General features: G+C 49.7%; 1 protein-coding gene across 1 annotated transcript in view; it reads right to left on the bottom strand.

Annotated features, from left to right (window-relative positions):
- Positions 1–4,075: 4,075 nt before the first annotated feature.
- NEFH (neurofilament heavy chain) overlaps positions 4,076–12,430 on the bottom strand; it is a 23,216-nt gene continuing 14,861 nt past the window's right edge. The window contains exons 4-7 of the mRNA XM_014587599.1: positions 12,231–12,430; positions 10,173–10,372; positions 8,411–8,535; positions 4,076–6,077 (exon numbers count right to left, since the gene is read on the bottom strand). Coding sequence (XP_014443085.1) covers positions 4,313–6,077; positions 8,411–8,535; positions 10,173–10,372; positions 12,231–12,430 — 2,290 coding nt within the window. The 3' untranslated portion in view covers positions 4,076–4,312. The remainder of the gene's footprint in view (positions 6,078–8,410; positions 8,536–10,172; positions 10,373–12,230) is intronic.

Below are 12,430 nucleotides of genomic sequence, written 5' to 3'. Positions count from 1 at the left end.
AATGGTCACGTTGTTGGACTTCCACGTGGTCAACTGTGGTTCAAGTCCCAGACCTGGCGGCTTAAAATTCACACCAGGTATGTATGTGTGCATGCCCAAAATCCTACAAGGAGAATGGAGGAGAAGGGATTGCAGCATGGCCATCCCCCAGGGTGGTGATTTCTAGCTTTCTCTCTCTGGTGGGTGCACATGCCCTATAGCAAAAAAAAAAACTCTCAAAAAAAAAAAAAAAAGGAAAAGAAAAACATGCTGGGTGTGTGTGGGTGCGTGCCCCAAATCCCAAGAGGACAATGGAGGAAGGAATTGCAGCATGGCCATCCCCTAGGGAGGTGATTTCTCACTTTCTTTTTTTTCTCCGTCTGTCGCTCCGGTGAGCACATTCGCCCCATAGCAAAAACTAAGAAAAAAATAATGTATTTACAGTTTGCCACATTCCCTCTTCCCTGCCTCAGAGAACTCAGAAGTCTGGATCTAGGTCAATCCCATACTAGCCTGACCTGCGAGTGGATCCCCTTGTAACTTGGTCTGTGATTAGCTTGCTCATGATAAACAGAAAGATGTTTTCTTTATGTTGGGCCACTGAGATTTAGTTGTTCCATATTGTAGACACGACCTAACCTATATCCTCTCTGAAACAATTCCTTTGGGGGAGAAAAAAATTAAGGATGTTTTTCATCAGCCAAGCTGTATCTGCTTAGCCAACAGCTAGCCAGCAGGAAGAGCACATTCCAAAGTAATCAGCTCCTTTCCACTTAGCCTCTGTGTGCCCCAGGCCTCTGGCTGCTAAAAAGCAATTCCTTAGCAAATTGAGTCTGTTCATTTTTCTTAAGGTTTGTTATCCTCCCAGAGGGAGGATGGTGTTGCTTGACAGATGGTTACAGTCAGTTCTGGTTGGTACTGACTGGCCAGCTAATCTTGCCTACGGCATTGGGAGCATGCCCACTTGGAGGAAAACGGAAAGGCAGCTGGATCTGACCCTTCTGCCCTACCTGTGCCACTTGGGGCCACCATGAGTATGATTTCGTCAGGGTGGGCCGGACCCGGGGACTGAGGCCTCTGGCATTCCAAAAGCCTCTAGCATCTGGTTTGGGGGTGGTCAGGCAGCATGTCCATGGAGAGGACAGGATAAAGGTAGCATAAGGAAGAGCCGGGGCCGTGTGGTCAGGCCCGAACTTCAGTCCAGGCTCCACCTCTTCCTGGCTGTGGGCTCTTGGGGAAAATCCAGGTACCTGAGCTTGGTAGTCCTCCACTGAGATGAACAAGTTCAACAATTCTCAGCTCATTGGGTTATTAGATTGTAGACAGTGAGTGCTTAGCTCGGGGTCCGGGCCATGGCAAGTGCTCAGAATGTGGTAACCATGGCAATGCCAAAGTTGATGAGCTAGATTCTAGTCCGAAAAGCCCCTCTCATCTGTGGACTCCAGGCAAAGCAGTGATGCATAATAGCCACTGTAGCTCGGATGCTAATTAGATCTTCCTTGTGATTTCAGAACTGATTAAATGTAGGTTTTCTTTCTTTTTTAAGGTTTTTGCCATAGGGTGTGTGCTCTTGCTGGAGAGAGCATTCCCTCAGAAGGGAATGCCCATGCTGCAATCTCTTCTCCATTCTCCTCTCAGGATTGTGGGCATGCATCCATATGTGCCCAGCATGGTTTTCAAGTCGCTGGGTCTGGGACTCAAACTGTGCTTGGCTATGTGGGAGTCCAACAGTTTAACCACCATGTCACCTGCTGGCCCCATAAATATAGGTTTTCTAGGTGCCAGCAGGTGGCATGGTGGTTAGAGGTGCTGGACTCCCACATGGCTGACTCAGACCTGGTGACTTGCGCTCTCTCTCTCTCTCTCTCACACACACACACATACACACATGCCCTGTGGCAAATTAAAAAATAATAAAACATACACAAAAATAATTTTTATATATAGATAGATTTTATAAGTAATGCTCACTCTAAACTGGTAGAGACAGAATCTCTCTTCCTCTGATTTACACTTGTAAGGATACAAGCCTATAACTACTGAGGCTTGCCACAGAGATAAGACCTCCCTGAGACAGAATCTATATTAGTTAGTTATTTCCTTTTTTTAATTAGTTTCTTTTTTTTTTTTTTCAATTTTTGGGACCAGCAGTTGGCATAGTGGCTATGTTGCTGGACTCCCATGTAGTTGACTGCAGTTTGAGTCCTGGACATGGAGGCTTAAACTCATGCCGGAAGCGTGTGCATGTGGTGCCCAAGATCCCGAGAGGAGAATGGAGGAGAAGGGATTGTGGCGTAGCCATCCCCTCTGGGGGGGTGATTTCTCGCTTTCTGTCTCTCTGTTTCTCTCTGTCTGGCGAGCGCATGCGCCCTGTAGTGAAAAACCTCAAAAAAAAAAAAAAAAAAAAGATTTTTGAAATAGGGCACATGTGCTCACTGGGAGATGGAGATCGACAGGAAAAATGAGAAATCACTCCACAGGGGGATGGCCATCCTGCAATCCCCTCTCCTTCATTTTCCTCTCAGGATTATGAGCATGCACACACACACACACAGCCAGCATATTTTTCAAGGTACCCAGTTGGGGATTTGAACCACGGAGTCAGCCGTGTGGAATCCGGAGCCTTAACCACCATATCACCTGCTAGCCCTTAGTTATCTATTTCTATGTAACAAATTACTGCCACAATTTAGCAGCTTCATATAACCAATATTTACTATGAGGCAAACTTAGTGAGGCGTCTCAAAGTATCTCACAAGGCTGCAATCAGGGTGGCTTCCAGAGCTACAGTCTCATCTGAAGGTTCAAGTGGTTGGGATCTGCTTCCATGCTCACATGGTTGTGAGCAGAATTTGGTCCTTTGTTGGACTGAGGGCCTCATTTTCTCACTGGCTGTTGGCTAGAGGCACCCTTCAGTTCCTTGCCTTGTGGGCTTGTCCTTAAGGCAGCTCACAACATGACAGCTGGTTTCTATCACAGTGAGCAAGTGACAATACAAGAAAGAAGCCACGGTTTTGTGTAACCTACTCAGAAATGACACCCCATCACTTTGCCATAATCTAGTCTTTAGGAGCACGCCATTAGGTCAGGCCCACATTCAAGGGTAGGGGATATATGCCAGAAGAGGGGTGTCATCAGTTGTTTTAGAAGATGTCTATCACAGAAGCCCAGGATTAAGGGGACTGACAAATTGTTCCCTGTAGTCTTCACTACAGGCTACCTATGGTCTCTCATTCAGAAGGTTCCTTCCTCCTTACAAAAGAGCAGACATGCAGAGCCCCACACTGCACGGCAGTCCTCCTGGCCTGCCTATTCCCACACGTCAGCATATCACAGTCACCTGGGAGCTGGTGAAGCACGCACTTTCCCAAGCCTACCTCCCAGATGGCCCTTCAGTGGCTTAGGGTGGAGTCAAGGAGTCTGCCTTCTTACAAGGCTCCCAGGTAATGCTGAAGGTGGCCCATGGACCACACCAGACCACCTACCTACAGGGCAGAAAAAGAAAGCCCATAGCACACCCCCTGGCCCATGGTTTGTGCCAACAGAAATAGCACTAGGGAGTCCAAGCAACTGGTGCTGGATCCTCTAGAGAACTCGGAGGCTCACTCGGTCCTGTATAGTCCTGGGGGTGGTTTCTAGACCTCCCCTGCCCCAGCTTTCCCAGAAGAGAGGAAGTAACAGCAGCACCACGTTCATTTTATAAGCACTTGGTTTTATTGCACAGAAGCAATTGAAAGTGGACTCCAGTGGAAAGTGCGCCCTGGTGTGGTTCAGTGGCCAGCGCCCAGCCCCATCCGCTCCAGCTCTTCAGGATAGGGAGCTCCGGGCCAGGGCCTGACCACTCCTTTGGAAAACAGAAGGCATTTGGGAATAGGTTAAGACATCTCAAGCATAATGTGTTTCTAACTGCTCATTCATTATTGCTCATTCATTATCTGTCAGTTGCACATACAGGAATTAATGCACTTATTTGGAAAGAAGGGGGACAGTTTTTATAGTCACGTGTTTACTTGTGGCATTCGGCATATATCACGTTCGGCTACATAAGCTATCATAACATAGTTGTCCATCGCTACATAAGCTATCATAACATATTTGTCCATCGCCTGGGGTGGGTTGGGGGCCTGGGAGAAAGGGGCTGGGTGTGTTCTCTCTTAGCTAACATATTGCTAACAAATTCCTGTTTGGTGAAGGAGGGCCCATAGTCTAAGCAGTTTCTTCTTCAGAAAGAAAAAGGGACAAAAATCAAAAAGAAACTTTGTTACACCGACCCTCAAGCTCCGGGACCCTCCTACGTTTCTTTGGCTGTTCTGGAAGTTCCTACCTTTCTGCCTTACTTCTCCCCCTTGGAGGCCTTGTCTTCTGTGGCCTTCTCTGGAGGTCTGCTGTCTTTTTGGTCTGTGCTAGAAGATTTTTCAGCCTTTTCCGTCTTGGGTTTGCTGGGTGTAGGGGCCTCCTTGCTGGGCTCTTTTGAGGGGGTTTTGTCATCCTCTTTGGCTTTGGCCTCTGTTTTGGGTTTCTCCTCAGGCTTCTTGGCCTCTGTGGCCTTCTCCTCCTTAGTGTCTTTTTTCTCTGGTGCTGCCGGTGTCTCTTCCTTCTTTGGCTTCTCTGGCTCCTTCTCTGTTGGTTTGGTGGGTTCTTTGGCCTTGGCATTGTCTGATTCTTTCTTGGCCCCCTCAGTCTTCTCTTTGGGTGGGGCCTCCTCCTTCACCTCCGTCTTGGCAGGGGCTTCCTTCTCTGGGGTTGCTGCTTTTTTCTTGTCTTCAGCCTCTTCCTTCTTGGCTTCAACTTTGGATTCTTTGGGCTTTTCTACTGCAGGCTCTTTCTTCTCAGCCTCGGGTTTGGGGGCCTCCTTCTTGGGAACCTCGTCCTTCTTGCTCTCCTTCTTCTCTTCGGTTTTTGGTGCAGCTGGAGCTTTCTCTTCCTCCACTTTCTTTGGAGGTTCCTTGACTTTAACCTCCTGGGGCTTTTTCTCCTCTTTCACGGGGGACTTCGCCTCTTCCTTCTTTGGGGTCTCCTTCTCAGGAGCCTTGGCATCCTCCTTTACAGGAGATTTGGCCTTCTCTGGGGTCTTGGACTCTTCCTTGACAGGGCTTTTGGGCTTTTCTGGGGATTTGGCATCTGCAGGGGACCTGGCCTCCTCCTTCACTGGGGTCTTGGCTTCTGGAGACTTCACGTCAAGAGTCTTGGCTTTCTCAGGGGACTTCGCTTCTTCCTTCACCGGGGACTTGGCCTTCTGAGGGGACTTGACCTCCACTGGGGACTTTGCTTCTTCCTTCACCGGGGACTTGGCCTTCTCTGGAGACTTGGCCTCAGCTGGCGATTTTGCCTCCTCTTTCACTGGGGACTTGGCCTTCTCAGGGGACTTGGCCTCGGCTGGCGATTTTGCTTCTTCCTTTGCCGGGGACTTGGCCTTCTCTGGAGATTTCGCTTCTTCCTTCACTGGGGACTTGGCCTTCTCAGGGGACTTGGCTTCAGCCGGTGACTTGGCCTCAGCTGGCGATTTCGCCTCCTCCTTCACTGGGGACTTGGCCTTCTCGGGGGACTTGGCTTCAGCTGGCGATTTTGCTTCATCTTTCGTGGGAGACTTGGCCTTCTCAGGCGACTTGGCCTCAGCCGGAGACTTGGCCTCAGCCGGCGACTTGGCCTCAGCCGGTGACTTGGCCTCAGCCGGTGACTTTGCTTCTTCCTTCACAGGAGACTTGGCCTTCTCAGGGGATTTGGCCTCAGCTGGTGACTTGGCTTCTTCTTTCACTGGGGACTTGGTTTCCTTCTCTGGTGATGCAGCCTCTTCTGCTGAGGGAGACTTTGCTTCTTCTTCCCCTTCTTCCTCCTCTTCTTCCCCTTCTTCCTCCTTGCCTTCCTCTTCTTTAGCCTCTTTCTCCTCTTCTTCAGTCACTTCTTCAGTCACTTGAATCTCCTCTGTCTGTTCCTCCACAATCACAGTTTCCTTCTCTGACTTTTCTACCACCTTGATCTTCTCTTCACTTTTGACCTTTATGTGAGTGGATGTGGAGGGGATTTTAGGGAGTCCTTCTGAAAGGGAGAAAGGACTCGGGCCAAAACCAATCCGACACTCTTCACCTTCCAGGAGTTTTCTGCAGGATGAATAATTGAACACATTACTATTAGTTCAGAACAGATTCACTGGTTTAGAGTCTTTTAGATTATCCAGAAGGTTCATGGCATCCAGTGATATAGACCGTGGTGGTGGAAGGAATAGGAAGGGTGGGCAATTACAAGGTTGGAGAACGTCACATAGCAAATCATCCCAGTGACATCCTGGAAACTCTAGCCCCATGGGGTTGCTCTTATCAAAGGCAGCCAGAATTGTCAACTCATGAGACTAAAACAACCTCCCTCCCCCCAAAAATGGCCCTCAAGAGAGCTGTCCAGCATTAATAAAAGTTATATTTATCGTCTCTTAACTAAAATGCTACTCAAGAGAAAGCTAGGAGGCTGAGCAAACAATTCCACATTTACAAATTTGGGTTTAAGAGGTCTTAGAATGTTCCCATTTGAATTTCATTCCAAGATCATCCTTTGGGCTTTGGAAATAGGGCGGTGGCAGTAGCTTCTCTTGGCTTTGCTGCTCATTAAGTGTGGCCTTAATCAAGCCACTAACTTTTTTCTTTTTTTTTTTTTTTTCCAGAGGGTATGTGTACTTGCCAGAAAGAGGGTGAGGTGAGAAAGCAACCCCCATGAGGGATAGTCACAGTATAATCCCTTCTCTGTTTCTCCTGGGCCTTGCAGGATTTTTTGATATGCGCACACGCGCGCGCACACACACACACCCCTTGCATATTTTTTAAGCTGTTGATTTCAGAACTTGTACTGTCGGCCACATGTGAGCCAGAGCCACTGGCTGGCTAGCTTCTCAAACTCTAAGCCTCAATGTCTTCATGGGTAAAAAGAGAGTCTTAAGTGCTTCTATTTCAGTGGGCTGTTTCAATGAGACAATGCATAAAAATGACTTGTCATGAAGTCAGAAGGAGGCAGGGAGTAACATAGCTGGGCCCACATGGGAAAGCTTGTTGGTTCAAACTCCAAGTGCTCCTTGAGCACACTGCCATGATCCAATGACAACCTTGTTGAGGGTGCCTATTTCTCTTTGTCATGGAAGACATAAGTAATAAACTTTAAAAAGAAGACTTGTCAGAGAGCCTGTCTCAGAAGTAAGTACAGGGGCTACCCCTATGGACCAGTGCTTTGTAAGTTAAAAGCATACAGCTCGCGTGGGGGGATCTCGTTAAAATGCAGATTCTACTTCAGCAAGGTAGGCCAGGGCCTGAGAGTCTGCCTGTTTGACGAGCTCCTGGAGGATACTGATCTTGCTTGTTCACAGGTCACGCTCTTCTAGACTAGAGCCAGGAGGTGGGAAGACAAAGGTCACCATTCAGCAATGGGACAGGTCCTTCTACGGTCATCCCTGCTCCTTAGCAATGTTGTAAAAACCCCTAAGAACTCAGGAACTTCTTTTCCTTCCAAAGCAGCCTCTGATGAGCTGGATTTGGGGAGGGGATAAGGAGCATTAATCCCCTAAGTCACTGACAGAATGAAAGTGAACCATTCTCAGGATTGTTTTTCTGGGTCATGTGGTAGTACAGTGGTAATGTGACTGAATCCACATGGGAAAGGTCCCAGGTTTGTGCCCCGGGCCCTCCCTGAGCCCACCAAGCACAAAGCATGCTCATGCTCTGGCTGGCTGATACTGGGGGTGGACCATGGCATGAAGGCCCTGTTGGAGATGCCTGTCTCGCTCTGTATCTTTCTGTTTCATGGGAGAAATGGATAAATAAAAATACTCCGACAGAAATTTCTGTTTGTTTTTCAGAAGGTGGAAGGCTGAAGGAACAGGGTAATATTGAATTCCTGCTTAATGGTATGGTGTTTCTGTCCCGGAGATGGATGGTGGTGATGGCACCACAGAGTACATGTACTAAACACCACTAAGCTATACACTTACAATGGTGAAGTGGTAAATTGTATGCAATCTATATTCTTTCTTGTGTGTGTGTGTGTGGAAAGGTTTTTGCTATAGGCTACGTGTGCTCGCCAGAAAGACAGAGAGACAGAGAGACAGGAAGCAAGAAATCACCCCCCAAGGGGATGGCCACACTGCAATCCCTTCTCCTCCATTCTCCTCTTGAGATATTGAGCATGCACGCATAAGCACCTGATGTGAGTTTAAGCCACCAGGTCCAGGACTCGAACCACAGTCAACTACATGGGAGTCCAGTGACATAGCCATTATGCCAACTGCTGGTCCCGATGCTATCTATATTCTAAATACATACACACACACACACACACAGATTTTGGTCTCCCAAGACAGGCAGGCTGCCTAAATGGGGGCTTGAAACCTACAGCTGAGCTCCTCACAAAAAACACAAGGGCTCCAAGCCACCCAAAGGCCCCTGGCCTAGCTCACCTGTAGGCAGCAATCTCAATATCCAGAGCCATCTTGACATTGAGCAGGTCCTGGTACTCGCGGAGCTGGGCTGCCATCTCCCACTTGGTGTTCCTGAGCTCAGTATCCAGCTGCTGAATGGCTTCCTGGGGACAAGAGGTCATACACGTCATGCACTAGCCAGTCCCAGGGAAGTGGAGATTAGCTCTGTAATCCCAGAGCAGCCCTATCCAGCCAGAGATTTTTGCTGGGGCCAGCAGATAGTATAGTGGTTAAGCCACCGGACTCCCATAGGGCAGACCACAGTTCGGATCCCAGACCTGGTAGCTTAAAAATCATGCTGGGCACATGTGCATGTGTGCCCAAAATCCCAGGAGAAGAATGGAGAAGGGACTGAAGCATGGCCATCCACCCTGGGGGAGTGGTGATTTCTCACTTTCCCTCACTGTCTCTCTGCCTTTTTCCAGTAAGCACATGTGCAGTAAAGTATAGCAGAAACCTAAAAAAAAAAAAAGTTGCCATAGGTGATGGCTGAATTCTTACAGCTCTTTTAACGTAAGAAAATACTGACTAGGTCAGGGTCTTCCCTGCTTTTGCTGCTCACTGTCTGCTCAATGCTCCAAATGCCTGCCACACAGTCAGCATTTGGGAAGCATCTGCTGGTGATGACTGAGACAAGGCCCAGAAACACATTCAATTCAAGTTGAACTTTTCTTCTGGTCCCAAGTGCACTGTAGCAAGCACATAATGTGAGCTATTTATTATAGCTTTTAGTTTCTCCTCTTTGCTTTCCCTATTTTCTAATTTTCCTACCATCCCTGTGTAGTGCTCACCTACTAAGTTCTTTGAAAATAGTAATTTTCTCTCATCAGTTGTCTTTTTTTTTTTTTTTTTTGAGAGATTTTTCTATAGGGCGCATGTGCTCTACAGACGCAGAGAGACAGAAAGGAAGAAATCACCCCCCAGCAGGGATGGCCATGCTGCAATCCCTTCTTCTCTTGGGATATTGGGCATGCATGCACATGTGCCCAGCATGAGCTTTAAGCCCCCAGGTCTGGGACTCAAACTGCGGTCCACTACGTGAAAGTCCATCGATGCAACCATTACGCCATCTGCTGGTCCCTAACCAGTTGTCCTAAATAAGAGGATTCTGCCAAGGCCTTTCCGGGCTGCCCATCACCACTGGCTGCTGTGCTGAAAGATGAAAGACCACCTGACCAAGTCACAGATGAGCACCTTCGCATTCTTGTTTTAAGTTCATCTATCTCTTTGAGCTTTAAAGAGATAGATACGTTTTGATTTTTTTTTTTAATTTGCTAGAGGGCATGTGTGCTCAGGAGACAGAGGGAAAGTGAGAAAGTGCACCCCATGGAGAATAATCTTGCCACAATCTCTCTCCTCCATTTGTCCTTTGGGGATTTTAGATACACACGCACACACACTGGCATGGTTTTTCAAGCTGCTGGGTCCAGGCCTCTAACTGCGCAATCAGCTGTGTGGGATCCAGCCACCTTAACCACTGTGTCATTGGCTGGCCCCGAAACATTTTAAACTTTAAAATGCAAAGCAGGCATCCTTTCTTTTTTTCTGCATTGCAGGGAAAGGCTTCAGACTCAGACAGGCGGATAACTACTGTACTCACACAGCTAGAAAAGTACTGCTATGTCTGACTCCGAGGCCCATGATCTCAGTTTTGACAACTCTGTCCAGAGAGGGTCAGTGACTTGGCCAGGGTCACCCAACTGGGTGAGGCAGTCTGGCTCTCTGCCCAACCCCTGCCCACCTGGTAGGACGCAATGTCAGCTTGATGACGGTCCTCCAGCTCAGAGCGCTGCCTCTCCAGTGATTCCTTCGTGCTTTTCAGCGTCTCCAGCTCTGTGGTCCTGGCCTGCAGCTGACGCCGATACTCAGTTATTTCCTCCTGCGCTGAGCGCATGGCATCTGTGTTCACCTTGGCTGCCTCCGACAGTCGGTCCAGCCTCACTAGGGAAGAAGCGGGCAGGGCATAGAGTAAGACATACCTGGCTTCCAGAAAACTCCCTGGGTTCCAGTGCCAAGATGCAGAAGGTGACATTACTGCCAGGCACCATCCTGAATATTTAATTCACCCTATCCTGTGAGATAGACAAATGACCACGGCTCAAAGCCACCCAGCTGGTATATGGCAGTGCTGGGATTAGAATCCAGTGTCTCTGTGGTTCCTATGATCACTCTTGTCTCAACCCGTGGAATTCATAAACACTGCAGGGCAGAGGAAGCCCCTGTTTCCTAATGCAAAAGGCTGGTAGTGTTAGGGGTTCAAATGTGAGACCTGGCCCTGGGGCTCGGCTCTAAGCTGGGTGTGGAGGCTACAGCTGAACCAGCTCATGTGACTTCTGGAGGCTCAGTGGTGCTGAAAGCATTAAGGTCACCACGTAACCCCGGTCCCTTCCTTGCAGGTTTTGGCAGAGTCCAAGGTCACTGCAGAGCCCGAGGTCTGTGTGCCGACCCTGCTGTCCCTTCCTCCACTTGGCTTCACATTCTTTTGCACAGAAGCCCCTGAGCCCATGGCAGCCATGCCCTGGCCCCTGCCATCAATGGGTTCCTGGTTCCCAGAAGACCTTCCAGGGCCAGTGGAAATCTGGAGACTGGCCTTCATCTGGAAATGAACATCCTGAATCCCCAGATACTCGCACCCAGGACCTGAGTCTTGGTAGAAAGGGAGGACGAGATCAGCAGGGTGGGCCAGAAGTCCTGGAATGGGCGGTCTCTATGAAGGGCAAATACAGGAGAGCAGAGAAGTCTGTTCTGGGAGGGGTCTTGCTGCAGAGATGGGGGAGGAGATGGCTCTGCCACTGCAGAAGAGTGGAAAGGGAAGGAAAAGTCCTATATCCACATTCAGCTCTCCTTGTGAAAGCCGGCAGACTTAGAACCCATCCAGGTGGGTGAGGATTCTCACCTACTGTGGATCACAGACCCGCCCGAAAACCACTGAAGCCTCTGCACTCTCTCCAAGAACAACGCACCATCTTTCAGGGATCCTGGAACTTGCCAGAATGAGAAGCATGGTTGGGCCACACTGCTCTCTCAACCCACAAAGAAATGAGAGGGCAAGTACTGCTCAAGGTCACCCCAACAACTTGAGCGCCTTTGCAGTTTAGCTGACTCAGGGCTGCATGGAGTTGGGGGAGGGGGGCCGACTTGGGAGGCTCCCACAGCCCTGAAGGAGAGAGGGGACACTACAATGTTAAAGAGCCCACAGCCATCTCAGCCACTGGCAGCAACTGGGTGATGGTCCTCCCTGAAATGGAAGGATGTGAGAATGACCTGCCCCTCCATCCCACAATGTAGATTAAGGTGGCTACATCAATCCTGGAACTGGTAGTGGGGAACAGCTGGGAAGGGGTGAGGAAAATGGGGGGTCCCCTGCTGGAAAGGGGAGTGGGTAGGGTTGTAAGGTGTCCATAAGTACCTGCTCTGGACGTGTAAAGGGAACCTGTTCTATTCTTGATGGGGAGATGGGCCATAGAGTGAGGTCGCCAAGGTTTGGGGTGGAGAGCAGAGGGACCCCAGAGTTTAAATATAGACATAAATCTGGAGGACGATAGCCAGACAACCCAGAGTGGGGGGCATCCCACAGCAGTCTCAGACTACCGCTGTTTAGTTAGGAGACAGAAGCTTTGGAGACAGAAACTGGACTGCTGGCTTTCTGGTCCAGCCAAGTCCTCATGAAGCCACCCCCTCCACATACACCCTCTTGGGTCTATGTGCCCAGCAGCTTGCTGTCTGTACAGCAGGTGGCGCCCCTCTTCCCCTCGCCCCACCCCAGACTCCCCCATGCCCCACCCCAGCGCCTGCGCACCTCGGAACCACTCCTCGGACTGCAGCGTGCTCTGCACCGCATGGCCTTCGAGCTGCGCGCGGATCTCGCGCAGCGCCGACGTCACGTCGCACTTGAGGGCGTCGCGCGCCTCGGCCTGCGCCTGCGCCTGCGCGGCGCCGCAGCCCTGAATCTGGCCGAGCAGCTCGCCAACCTCCCCCTGGTGGGGTCGGCGCAGGGTG

The sequence above is a fragment of the Tupaia chinensis genome, unplaced genomic scaffold (assembly GCF_000334495.1).
Source record: "Tupaia chinensis unplaced genomic scaffold, TupChi_1.0 Scaffold000226_1, whole genome shotgun sequence".
NCBI lineage: Eukaryota > Metazoa > Chordata > Mammalia > Scandentia > Tupaiidae > Tupaia > Tupaia belangeri.
This window is presented reverse-complemented; position numbering and strand designations above follow the sequence as displayed.